The sequence below is a fragment of the Zonotrichia albicollis genome, chromosome 3 (assembly GCF_047830755.1).
Source record: "Zonotrichia albicollis isolate bZonAlb1 chromosome 3, bZonAlb1.hap1, whole genome shotgun sequence".
NCBI lineage: Eukaryota > Metazoa > Chordata > Aves > Passeriformes > Passerellidae > Zonotrichia > Zonotrichia albicollis.
In genome coordinates, this window is record NC_133821.1 from 5,410,603 (window position 1) to 5,423,446 (window position 12,844).

Consider the following 12,844-nt stretch of genomic DNA (forward strand, 5'->3'; position numbering starts at 1 on the left):
ACTTCAGAAGCTCAGAAGGTCTAACCATGACAAAAGTTAGATTGATAGTCAAAAATCAGAACATGGGCAGTGTATATTACAGGGATAAGAAGGATCAGAGTAGCAAACAGTACAGAAGTTGCCTTCAAACTAGGCTCTCTTGTTTCCCTTCTGTTCATAGTGTATTAAGGACATGTCCTCCAAAGCAACTGGACTTCCTTCTACCGTGTGTAAAAGCCACGGAGAAAATAGGAGGAGAGTGTTAGAGCTGATGACCCACATTCAAGATAATCTTTTTTGGCTGATGCCCCAAATTTAAGATAATTTTTTTTTTGGATCTGTAAATTTCAGGCTTTGGGGCTCATTCACACCAAGAGGAATTTGGGACTTATTCACACTAAGAATTACCCAGGCAACAGACCTGAAACTTCCAAAAACTGTGGAGTGTTTCTGAACTGTAGACCAAAGTTTAAAACATGTAGTGGTTCATCTTTACTTTATGGGAAGGCAAAGAAACAGATGAGGTTCATTCTATTTACTACCATCCATAAACTTTTCCAGAGAGGAAATGTAGCTGAGCAGCCCTATTGCCCTGGTCAAATGAGAGAGACCAAGAATTAGCTTTTATAAACATACTCATGACAAAATGTAATCGATTTTGTAGCCTTTTACTTTGGAAAGGAGGGGAGGGCATTCCTTTTTCTTTTGGGAAACACAAGAGTCCCTTAAAAGCTTTAAGAAATTTTAAGTGCTGTGTTGAAAATCTAAGCACCCTCAAGATTTTTTTTGCTTCTATAATGAATGTACATATTTTTCCCCGTGGTTATGGAACTTAGCATTTAAGGAATCAGATTAAAAAAAGCAAACAGATTTTTGTCTGTTTTTTTGACTCCATAAATTGTGACTTTAAGGGAATATGGTATCATAAAAACCATGACAAAAACCTTTAACAATATTAGAAATTAGAAAAGATTTAGTTCATCAAGAGAGCAGGACAAGATGATTGAGACCTTACTAAGTAAAGCTCAAAGAAGGAATCCCTTGGAAAGGAGGTGAGGGAATGATACCAGAAGAAGTCACTCTAAGACTTGCGGTAAATAAAGAGAAAAGGAAAAAAAAAAGTAAAAATAAAATTTAAAAAAAGGAAAAAAGAATGAAACTATTGGTTGCTTCCTAGTGCCTCAGTGCTGGACACCAGTGTTACTCCTCTCAGCTAACAAAATCCAAAGATTGAGGAAGCTCCTGGAAATCAGGGAACTCTAGAGGGCACCAGAGGTGTTTCACCATAAACTTCATTGCGCACCAGGCTTCTTCCAGTCCTTGCATCCAAACAGGAGGCTGCTGCTGTGAACTGAGATCACTGGAGTTACGACAGAAGCTGCTCTACCTCCTGATAAGCAAAGCGTAAAAAAAATAAGAGAGAACAATGTACAAAAGGGGGTGAACACACCTTTGAAGACAACCCACAAGTAAGTCTTTGGGCTTGGCTTCTTGTTACAGTTTAAAGAACATGCTGAGCTTCAAAACCTGTTTCAGTGCTCCGTTTTCCCCTTTGGAAAGAAGGATGTTACTTTCTCTCGGCTCCCAAAGTCTGGGATCCTGGTTTCTTGTCTGTCACTTTCCGTGTCACCTCGTCAGCGTGATGCCAGGCACTGGCAGGAGGCTGACAGCTCCAGGCTCAGCGAGCAGCTGAGCGACAAGACTCTCGTCTCAAACGGTTTCACAGGAAGGGAGTTTCAAATCAGCTGGATGGCTTGACAGAACACGGAATAATCCATGAGGAGGCTGATTGCTTTCATTACCTAACTTTAGTATTCTGAACCTATTACTTTTTGTGTGTCTCTTTTTATAAGGTTTCTGCAGTGAAAGGAGTGTCACGTACAAGAAAGTAGTTTTCCCTTTGTTGTTTTGCTGTCTTTATATATAAAATAGAAGATCTGGGTGTCATTTTGCATCTTGATGAAATGTTGCCTTGAAGGTAAAGGATCAAATACTGCTGCAGTAATTAGTGGATAATCTCCTTTCCCTATATGATGGATGGCATTAGTAGGATATCTGAAATCTCCAAACACCACAGATTCTTAGAGACACAAGCGTCCCAAAAGCAAATGTAGAAGATATATCTATACCAAATTTTACAAGTAAAGAAAGTAAGGCTAGGAGGGCGTTTGATGAGGTCATGGAGTCTGTATTCATAAACCAAGACACAGACACAGATCTTGTGAGTATAATCTCAGAAAGTCTTCTGTTTGAAAGGTTCATGTGTTAAGGCTTTGGTATTACAGCACAGAATGTGGGTTATTTTTGATGGGTTTTCTGCTAACTCTAGTTTACACAAGATTCTGGGAAACCGAGAAAAGAATTCTGTTAAAAAGTAAAAAAAAAAAAAAGAAAACAAGCAACAAAACTGTTCTGATGTAAGGACAAATTAAGAAGAAAAAGACATGAAGACATATAAGTTAAACTTTCAGGTTCCTGGCTGAATCTCAGATGTGACAGTGAAGTGGAAGAGAGAAGAAGGTATTTGCTATCTACACTCAACAGGAGAGAAATATTATCTAAAATATACATTTTTCTTCTTAAATCACTGTCTTATTGATTTACATGTTTGGTCCAATTAGAGGGATTCCCTAAATGCTGATCTGAGTGGCAGATGCATGTGAAACAGGATGTCTCTTCACACCTAAAACAACCCCAAGTCTCCCCATTCACCACACAAGTGAATCACTCTAAGGTTCTTAAGCTGAGGAATGCTGTTCGTTGAGCTTTAGCTGCATTAGGAAAGTGAAAATACAGAGATTCCTCAGGCCATGAGTGATCTGGCACAGCCTGGCCCCATCTCCATTATTCAAGCATTTTTACCTAAAAGTAGTGGCCATAGCCAAGCTTCCAAATGAGGCAAGGCTGAGCAGTGCCTGGCAATTGTTTGGGACAGAAAGAGATGATATTGGCCAAATTCATTCAGGGAACCACGGGAGCATCCAAACATTATAGACAATTGTGATCCAGTGTCCAAATCTAAAGTCACACAGTTCATTAGATTAATTTTTGTGTATCTTTTGAGGTGTCATAATTTCTGCCTGTCTTCATTCCTTCTTTGAAATGTGACAGAATCACTTCCCTTCTTCACAGCAGGAATCTCTTCAATAGAGAATAATTGGTTCATCTGGTCTGGTTCTCTGCTCTGGAGAGGGCTGGATGTACTAAACTTGTGGGTGGTGCAAAAATACCACAGAGATGAGTGATATGGAATTATGGATATTTCCCACATTGATATGCCTGAGATCTACCTGTACAGCCCTAAAAGGACAAGGACGGGGTTTGATGGTTCTGTTTGTCAATGTTGCTCCAGATCCAGCAGAAGAACCTGTTGGTTGCAATGTCACCATTCAGCTCTGCTGATTTAGAGGCAGAATTACGCTGTTGGGGAATATCCAAGACTTCACTGTCTCCCCTCACAACTCCCTGTGCCATAAAATCTCTGAGTGTGTGTATGTCAGAGCTCTTGTGTCTCCAGACAGACTTGTCTTCACCTACTGCAGGTCATGATTGCCCTGGTTTGCTCTTTCTGGGCTTTTCTAAAGTGAATTATTCTCAGTGTTTTACATATGTTTTGTTTACATTTATCCTTTTGCTATCTCTAAACATCACAATCTTACAATGCTAAAGAAAGATATATTTAACCTGAAAGGTCCTGAAAAAAGGTAGAATTAGATCCGGCCTCTACTACACTGGGGTGAAAGGGAGTTTTCCCTTTCCCTTTCCCTTTCCCTTTCCCTTTCCCTTTCCCTTTCCCTTTCCCTTTCCCTTTCCCTTTCCCTTTCCCTTTCCTGAAGCCTTAGCTTTACTTTACTTTTTTTATTTTTCAAATCTGTAGGATTTCAATCTGGTTTAAGTTTCATGAGAAATTAACTCCCCAGCTTTTTCCTCTTCCATACTCACATGTATGCACAGGTACACAGAAATCTCACATGATTCTGTGGGATTCTGGGGAAAAACCCTCTGAATTATAAGTAATTGATAAGTATTGTAAATATAGAAGTATTATAAATATCATAAGTATTTTATAATTATTATAAAATACTTATAAGTAAATACTTAAAAGTAAATAAGTATTTTTTTAAGCATAAATATTACAAGTATTTTACAAGAAAGTAAGTTTTTTGTAAGTACTTTCCTTTTCTCTTTCATTTTCACTTCTATTTCTTTTGTTCTTGCTCTTCTCACTCTTTGCTCTCCTGATGATCCTTATGGTCTCTCCACTTTGAAAGTAATGGGTGAGAAAAACATGTTCCTCTCATTAAAGCTATAGAAAATGTCAGGTTCTTTTCTACTACTGATATGCTGACTTTGCTCTCCTTTGTAGTAAACCCAAAAATGCTTTGCACAAATCAGCCTTTAGAGGACAATAAAGGGCTCCTGTGTCTGGACAAAAAGTCGCAGCACTTAGTAATGGAACTGGATTTTCCCAGGATTTTTTTGTTTGCTACATGGTTTCATGATTTTTAATTTTTCCTCAGAAACTGGGGGTGGGGTGGCTCATGTGGTGACTTTCAGGCCAGGCACAACCCACAGGACTATTTGTGTTCAAGGTGTGCAAGACCAGGTTGAGTGGGGCTTTGAGCAGCCTGGTCTGGTGGAATTGTCACTGCCCATGGCAGAGTTTGGAACAAGGTGATCTTTAAGGTCTCTTCCAACCTTTCCAGCTCAAAGCAGAGCTGAAGGACAAGTTGGGCAGCCCTACAAACTATCGCCTCTTCCTGAATGTAGATTTATGAAATGCTTGGGAATCTGAGCTACCCCAACACTTAGCCTGTGAGATTTGGGATCCAGCCCTGGCAAGGCAGGACTTTCCTAAATCTAAATTTATAACACAGGCAAGGCACCTGACTGGGCTGTAATGAGGGCTGGTGCTTCCAGGATTTCTAAACTTACACTTTTATTGGTGATATATATGTACCACTGTGCCCAGGAATAGTTTGGCTTAGTTTAATTCAGATCAGGAAGAAAAACCCCAGAAATTCTGCAGATGAAGAGAAGCTCAGATGGCCAATGCCTCTTCTCTGGCACTACTTTTATCTGCTAGTACCGAGATATTTGAAGTTACCAATATAACTTCAACAGCCTACTGATAAGTGAAGTTATCAATGTAATTTCTCTGCAGTAATATCCTCTAAAATGTATAGAAAAGGAAGAAAAATTGAATGAAAAAAACAAAAAGATCCTGGCTCAGGTAGTGCACAATATTAAGGGTCTGAGTTGACTGTTCATGACTGAATAATTTTGGAAAATCATTCCTCATGGAGCATTTTGAATTCAGGTCATGATGAACATCTCAGATAGCAGCTGCACAAACAGGGGTATACCAGAGGTGTGCAAGAGTCTCTGATTTTTTGCATGAGGTTGTGCAAAATACAGCAGTTCTCAGGCTCACTGCCAGCTACTTTGAAGATTTCTCATTTTTGTGCTTTGTGTGAAATTTGAGTTTGGAATTTGAGCAAACACACCATTCCTGATCCCTTCACGAGGACTATCCTGTACTTCAGGTTGGACACATTTGCAGATCTTGATGAACTAAGACTCAGTGGAAAAATTTCAGAGACAAGTAAAAATTTCAGAAGATTTAAAACAGAGGAAATGGAGAAAAAACTGCTTCTATCTGACCTGTGCCAGGCTGTGAACCCTTGTCCTAATAATTAACATAGAACAGGTAACATCACGAGAAAGTGGAGTATACAATTCAACACTGAACAGCTGTAGGGGATTTTTTTCCTAAAGAAAACTCCCTTTCACCCCAATGTAGTAGAGGCTGGATCCAATTCCACTGTAGATATCTGATGTTGTAGCTCTTCAGAAAGTGTTTTAATATCTTAGTACTTATTTTAATAATAGACATTTGAGTGATTCCTCTGATTTTTTTTATGGCCATAAAAAATGTCTTCAGATTTCTGAAGATTTCATCAGATCATAGAATCATGGAGTGATTTGGGTTGGAAGGGACATTAAAGACTCTCTAGTTTCCTCATGGCAGGGGGTTGAAACAAGGTGAGATTTAATGTCCCTTCCACCCAAAACATTCAATGATTCTGCGATATTTAATCTCAAGAAGACAATGAATGGTAGTAGGAGTTGAGATGATCTGGGTGTGAAGACTGATAGATTTAGCAGATGCGAATAATGATTTTTTTTGCCTACATTAGGTTTAGCAGTCCACAGTGTATGTGTCTAGTGTGTACTAGTTTGCTAATCTCCCATTCTGGTGGAGATCTAGACCAGACTGTGCAGCCAATGGAGTTTAGAGAGAAATTCTAGCTACACTGATGTACACATCTGTGCTAGACCTGTTTAATTCAGATTTCTCAGGCTATACAGGTGACATTCCTGGACACTGTGGCAGAAGGTGCACAGCTGGCTGCAGTGGAGGCTCCTACAGACACCTGAGCAGAGTCAGAAGCCCAGGTCAGAAACTGATGTGACCCCAGCATCTCTACACAGCTGGAAAAGGAATATGGTCTCAGCTCCACCTCTGGGTCTGGCAGCCCTCGCCATTCCCTGAGCACAATCAGAGAAGACTCTGATTAAAGGCCAGGGAAGATCCTGTGTAGGATCAAGGCCTGTGCTCCTCCAGGTGCCCATCTTCAGCCCAACACTTAAGCCCTGCAGCAGACATGAAAGAAAGTGCTGCCTGATCCAGAGCTGACTGCAGAAACTTTGCCCTCCCACTGCTGAAGGCATCAGAGAAGGAAGGATGGGAGCCCTACCAGTTAACTGTTTTGTAGCTGAAGCCTTCAGCATTTTATCCTGACTGCTATTTCTACTTTAAACACAGAAATCCATGGGGATTAGCCACCTCTTATCACATTTCCTCTGTGTGCATGCAATAGGGAATTATCTCTTTTTCCACAAGCTTAGGTAGCTGATTAAAATCCCTCTATGAGCATTCTGCATAAATAAGGATGTTTCTCTTGATGTGTGCATGTAGTTGGGTGTTTTGGTGTGTGTGTTATGGAAAATATACACACAGCTGGGTGCTCTGTGTGTGCACATGCACAGCACTGCTTGAGAATAGGAGTGGGATGGTCCTGGTGTGTTTTTACACAGGTGGGATGCACACAGATGTGTGTGAGAATAAACAGGAATGTCAGGAATGTGTTCATTTGTAGATGGGGAATTAACCTTGCTTCTCACATCTCAACAGGTGTATGGAAGAAGTGGGATGGTGGGTATTTTTGGGATTCCACTCAAAGTCTGAGAGACTAAGTTAGTTATTAGACATTAGTTATTACAACACCTATCAGAATCTTAATAACTAACAGGTGTTGGGACACTGGGACATGGAAGTTGTCTGTCCAACCAGTGAAAGAAGAGTGGCTCAGCTGGTTGTGCTAAAGAATATATAGCACAGTTCTAAGTCTTTACAGTGCTATGAAATTTGCTTAATATTATGGTTTGTAAACAGCTCTCTGGGACAGTTCTTCAGGTGTTTTTTCATATATAAGCTAGTGGATGGAAAAAATTAACAATCTGTAGTCTCAGCAAGTCATGTATATCCCTCCGTGGCCTGAGCAAAGACAGAGCACCTCCAGAATGTTTCATACAGCTTATCTTTTATAGATATCTTAGATGACCCCACTATTTCACAGTGGACTTCTGGAAGATCCCACATCAGTCCTGACTGTATCTGACACAATGCCTAAAGCAAAAAGGTGAAATCGTACAGCAACTCGTGAGCTAATAAATCTTTTTGACCCCAAAACCTCTATACACTTTTATACATAATTAGGATAAAACTCTAATGAAGTTTGGACTTGATGTGCGTGTATCATAGGTCTTTGTCTTCAAAACAGCTTCTAAGCCTGTTTAAAGCAGTACCTTAAATATTGCTCGAGAGCTGAGTCTAAATATATCATCAGTCTGGCTTTTTGGTGGAGTCAGCTTTCATTCTCCCAGATTTTTCTAGTGTGTTGTTTGGAAATTAGTGCAGTAAAATTGTTTTAGTAGGTAATGTACTTCAAGGCCAGCCTGCTTTGGAAGCCAAAGAGTTAATAAAATGATCCTTGTAAGACATTGTCAAATGATCTCAGTAGCATAGAGGAGCTTCTGGAATTATTTATTTAATTTGACAGGATGTAACCTCTTCTTCCTATTATTTCTATTTCAACTAATTTATATTTGTTCAGAACTTGAGTTTCTATGCTTCTGGACAATCTACTTGTAAGATATGATTTAGCTAATATTAAAGCAAGGCGATTTTCTGGCCAGATGGGGAGGTTTGACCAGTAGATGCAGAAAATATCTTATCCAAACCCAGATTGTGGTCCTAGAAGCAGGTTGAATGCAGCAAACTTGAACTACATTGCTGGGCAAGCCTGCATTTTTAATAGGCGCAGCCAGCAGAGATTATGGATGTTAATTAATTATTTGCATGTCTTTTAGGTAAGGGAACAAATACCATTAAGACATCATATGCAGTCTAAATCAAAAGTATGGATTTTCAGTTTCCTCTTTCAAAATCATACCTGAAATGTGTTAAATGTCTCTGGATGTCGAGGTCTAATATTGGAGTCGGTCTGGAGGATCCGAGGGGTGATCTGTCTTGACTTAGAAGGTCTTGGAATTCTTTACATATTTGTCTAAAAGGAAAATGGAAATCCTTCAATAAACCAGGTGTAATCTTCCCCATAAAGCTGATTCCCAAAACACTCCCACCTTGTCCTGAGTGATCTCAATCATAACAGAATTGCTTGGCAGAATTGTTGTTACAGAAATTAAAGACAAACAAATCCATCTCTGGCTTACCTGCCCCAAATTCACAGAACCAACAACATCCAGAATCTCTTGGACAGGAATATTTTCCCTGTGAACTTTATTAATGCTAACATTTTAAAATGTGATTTTAAAATCCATGAATAGGACCCATTCTGGCAGTGTTAAGTCTAGCTTAGCTAATTGGCAGCAAGCCTTATGGTCAAAGGAAATGGTGAATTAGCATTAGAATATGCCTGAAATGTGTAGATTACTTTCTTATTTAGTTTGTGTAAATACACCAATACTTGTACATGGGCTTGTTTACATTGTGGGCACTGCTTTTTCTGCAAGTTGAAGTTCTGGATATTTTGAACTTGCCTTTCTGACTCCCAGCCCTTAGGACAAAGGGGGTGTGAAGGAAAGACCCTTTGTAGTGGGAATTCAGGGTCTGTCTGCTCTGGTCTCCCACCAGCATAGTAGCCCATTTTCTGTGTAAAGGATGGATGGTCTCACTGTTTTCCCTCTCCCACTCAGGCTTCCCTGAGTCTTCTTATGATGCCTCAGCACCTGGGGATTTAATTTATTCCCTGGAATTCCCCTATATAGGACCTAGCAATAGGAAACACCCAACAATAAGGCCTCTTGTTCTTTTGTTTTTGCCTTGCTGTTTGTAAATTACCCTAGGTATGTTCTACCAACAAACTTTTAACAAAAGAATCCAAATCAGTTCCATTTAGCTCATGTACTCAGAAGATCATTATCTGAACCATGAATGAACAGACATCACTTACTTTCACTTGGTTTATGATTCAGTTAATTGAAAAAAGGAAAAGGGACCTGTCCAAATCAGCACGGAGCTCTCCATTGCCTGCACTGGAAATAAAGGCACTAATGGGGGATCAGGAGGGCATGGTCACCTCCAGATGATCAGGACACCCACTTGGGGACCTGATCTTTGTTGGGTTAACCTGGTACTGGTCACAGTGCCTACATGTAGCCTGGTAACAGTGCCACCCAGTGAGGTGTAGAGTGACAAGGGCCACCCTCACACCTGCAGACCATTTGTCACCATCTGATAACATCCATACAATTATGGTCCTCTGGTCGCCTAAACACTGGGGCTTCCTGAGAATAGACCCTGCTGTGGGTAATGTACTGTGGGCTGTCTCCCAGGACTTGTCCAAAAGATATTTGTGAGAATTCAATGAGCCATTCTAATATTTTAGTAACTCGGACAAGTGCAATCTGATGACTCAGAGTATGTGTGTGGTTTATTTTGGCAGCATAGATGCAACCACTGTGCCTAGGGGCAGTTTCTAAGACTAAAGATCATTTCTATTGGTCCATGATCCCTTTTAGGAGACTCATTGCACACCTGGTCTTAGAGAAAGTTTGGGTTCTTCATTATCACCTTGTAACTCCTGTCTTTTGGGACATGGGTATAAAGGAAAAAGTGGGTAAACTCAGCTTGTTGGTCTTTACAAAGTCCTTCACTGCTGATTTATAAGCAAGAAAACTGTGCTGGGCTGGTTTTACCCTTTACTTTATGACAGTGATACAGGCTGGGAACAGAGATCTTGGAAAGCTCTCTCTTGACTAAGAGGAGAAGCAGAAACCAGTTTCCTGCTGTGCTGCTGGACCCCATCCAAGCCTGATTTCTCTAAATGCTTGTCATCTGCAAGGACCTAGACAATGACTGCTTGAAAAGACAGCATCACCCCAGCCTTTCAGGCAAAGAGAGGTATTCAGCAGAAATGTATGTAAATGCAGCATACAGTTTTAATGAATCAGGTCCTTAGAGGAAAAACAGTTCCTTTCAACAACTGAAAACAGTCAGTCATTTTGGCTTCTAAACAATCCACTATCCCCAGTCGGCCCTGTCAGCACTGCTCTTCTCTCCTTCCTCCAACCTCTACTTTCTACCTGTTGAAAAAGTTCATCTTAAAAGTTCTTTTATTTTAACAAAGGAAAGTGTCAGAACCAAGTGTGCAATTAAGTTCCCTTCTATCTTCAAGTGTCAAAAGTCTTTACTGAATGTTGGCAGATTGAAAGAAAAGAAAAAAAACTTTTTTATTATACATGAAAACCTGCAAAAGGCAGTAACCTACTTTTTTTTTTCAAGGGGATTTCTAGGCAAAAATTGGTGCCTCAATGCCTCCACTACCAGTAAAATATCACCTGGGGGAGTGACAGGGAGAGGGGTTGGCAATTTTTTGCTGAGTTGGACTGTGATTTTGAAATAGCAAAGGAAGATGGTTGTGCTGTCCTAGGGGGGCACAGATTAATAAAAAAAGTCCTGGTCACTCCTGAATAGGAGACATTCAATGATTTGAGATACATGATCCACTATATTACCAGAAAAAGAGAAAAAATTCTGTACTGGGTCAAAACAAGAGCCTGTTATCCCTACCAGTGGCCGAAGCAAATGCCTGGTGTTGAGTACAAGAGTGAGGCAAATGTGAGCCCATTAATCTGATTTATTCTGACTGTGGCAGAGTTTCCAGGTATCCAAGGACCAGATATCAGAGAAGTGTCATGAGCCAGATGCTGAGTAGTCTGTGCTGGCTGTAATCAACTCCACAATAAAATTATTATTCACAGTATTCTGGTTTGGTCTGTGTAAATGTGGGTGTGTCTGTTCCTCTGATCATATGGAAAACCCTGTACTGTGAAACACTGGGATGTTTCCTATAGGATGTTTTGCCTCTTTAGCAACTGGAAGAGTTGACACAGCCTTCAGCAGTGTTGGAACTGTCCAAGATGCAAACTGGTCAGGTTCTATCTCCTGTTGTAAAACCTTTCAGGCTCTCTCATGCCTCTGTAAGGCAAATGGACCCCTGTTTAAAAACCCTATAAAACCAGGTCCCACTATTTTTTTCTATTTCTATGTGAATTGAATGCATATTCTGAGACCTTTTTTATATTTCTAGGGTTGAGAGGCCAATATAAAAACCCTTTGGCCAGAATTGTGACAATTCAGTCTTTTTTTGGAACATTTTGGTCCATCCAGAAAATCATCCACTTGCCCAGACAATCATCTGCTCAGTCAAAGGAGGTGAGTGGAAAGAAAGAGAAGAGTAGGAGACTGATTTCTCTCATTGCTTATGCTTTTCTGACCCTTTCAACTCTTTTTCAGCCCCTTTCACTCCCATCTTGTCATTGCTGATCCTTGTGTTCAGCAGTGAACAGTGCCTGCACAGCCCAGTCATCCTTCTTCCCATGACAATTATTAAGTAGAGCTCTCATTCTTCATTGTCTAGTCCATAAAACTGTTAGAACAGAGCATGGCACCATCCTGTTGCATCAGTTTGTACTGTCCCAGGCACGTCCTGAGTTTGCAAATGGGAGAGACCATTTCCATGAGGCAGCTTTGGAAGGTGAAGCAGTTTAACAAAATGAGTGTGATTTGTTCCATGATGGACAGCAGTCCTGTTTTTGTTCCCTGTAATTCTATCAGCATGGCCTCAGCCCAGGTAAGGCTGAGCAGGGTAATGAAAAGAGTCAGTTAAACTCAGTGGCCTCCATGTGTTGGCTGTTGGCATCTAAAGTATCATTTTTAAGCTTTCACAGGCACATGGGCCACAGTTCTGTGCATGGCAGCTGAACTGCTTCCACTCAGGGTGGGTGGATTGCTTGACTACAAGTTCTGGATGCCCTTGACATCAAGAAGGCCTGGGAGCTCCTACTGGACCCTGGAGCCTTCATCATTGTGGACATTTAGGGCTCTGTCTCATTACCCACATGTAGATTTGTAATACCCAAGACATCCACAGCCACTGGCAAATACAACACAGTAACAAAAAGAGATCTGTGTGCCCCTGGAGTAGCAGCTTGTGGCCAAACTGGATAACCCAGTTCAACTCAAATGGCAGTGGGTGCCTTTGTTTGGGCAGCTGAATTGAGCCAATGAATTTGGATGTCTAAATCCATAATGGAATTACACCTACATATGAAAAACTGTGGAAACCATTTTACCCTTTCCATTTGTTTTTCCTCATCACCTGTATTCTGGAGATTGTGGAAATTGTTCTTTCCCCTTATTTTTCCTCAGGACCACACATGTGAGCACTTTGGTGGCCTTCTGGCTCTGTCCCACAGTGGGCAGCAGCAACACACA

The 12,844-nt window shown here is 40.6% G+C and overlaps 1 protein-coding gene across 1 annotated transcript in view; it reads right to left on the reverse strand.

The window, feature by feature from the left end:
• The window catches only part of TFAP2D (transcription factor AP-2 delta), a 48,302-nt gene that overhangs the window by 5,131 nt on the left and 30,327 nt on the right, over positions 1-12,844 (reverse strand). Inside the window, exon 7 of the mRNA XM_074538649.1 lies at positions 8,499-8,612. Within this exon, the coding sequence (XP_074394750.1) occupies positions 8,499-8,612 (114 nt within the window). The remainder of the gene's footprint in view (positions 1-8,498; positions 8,613-12,844) is intronic.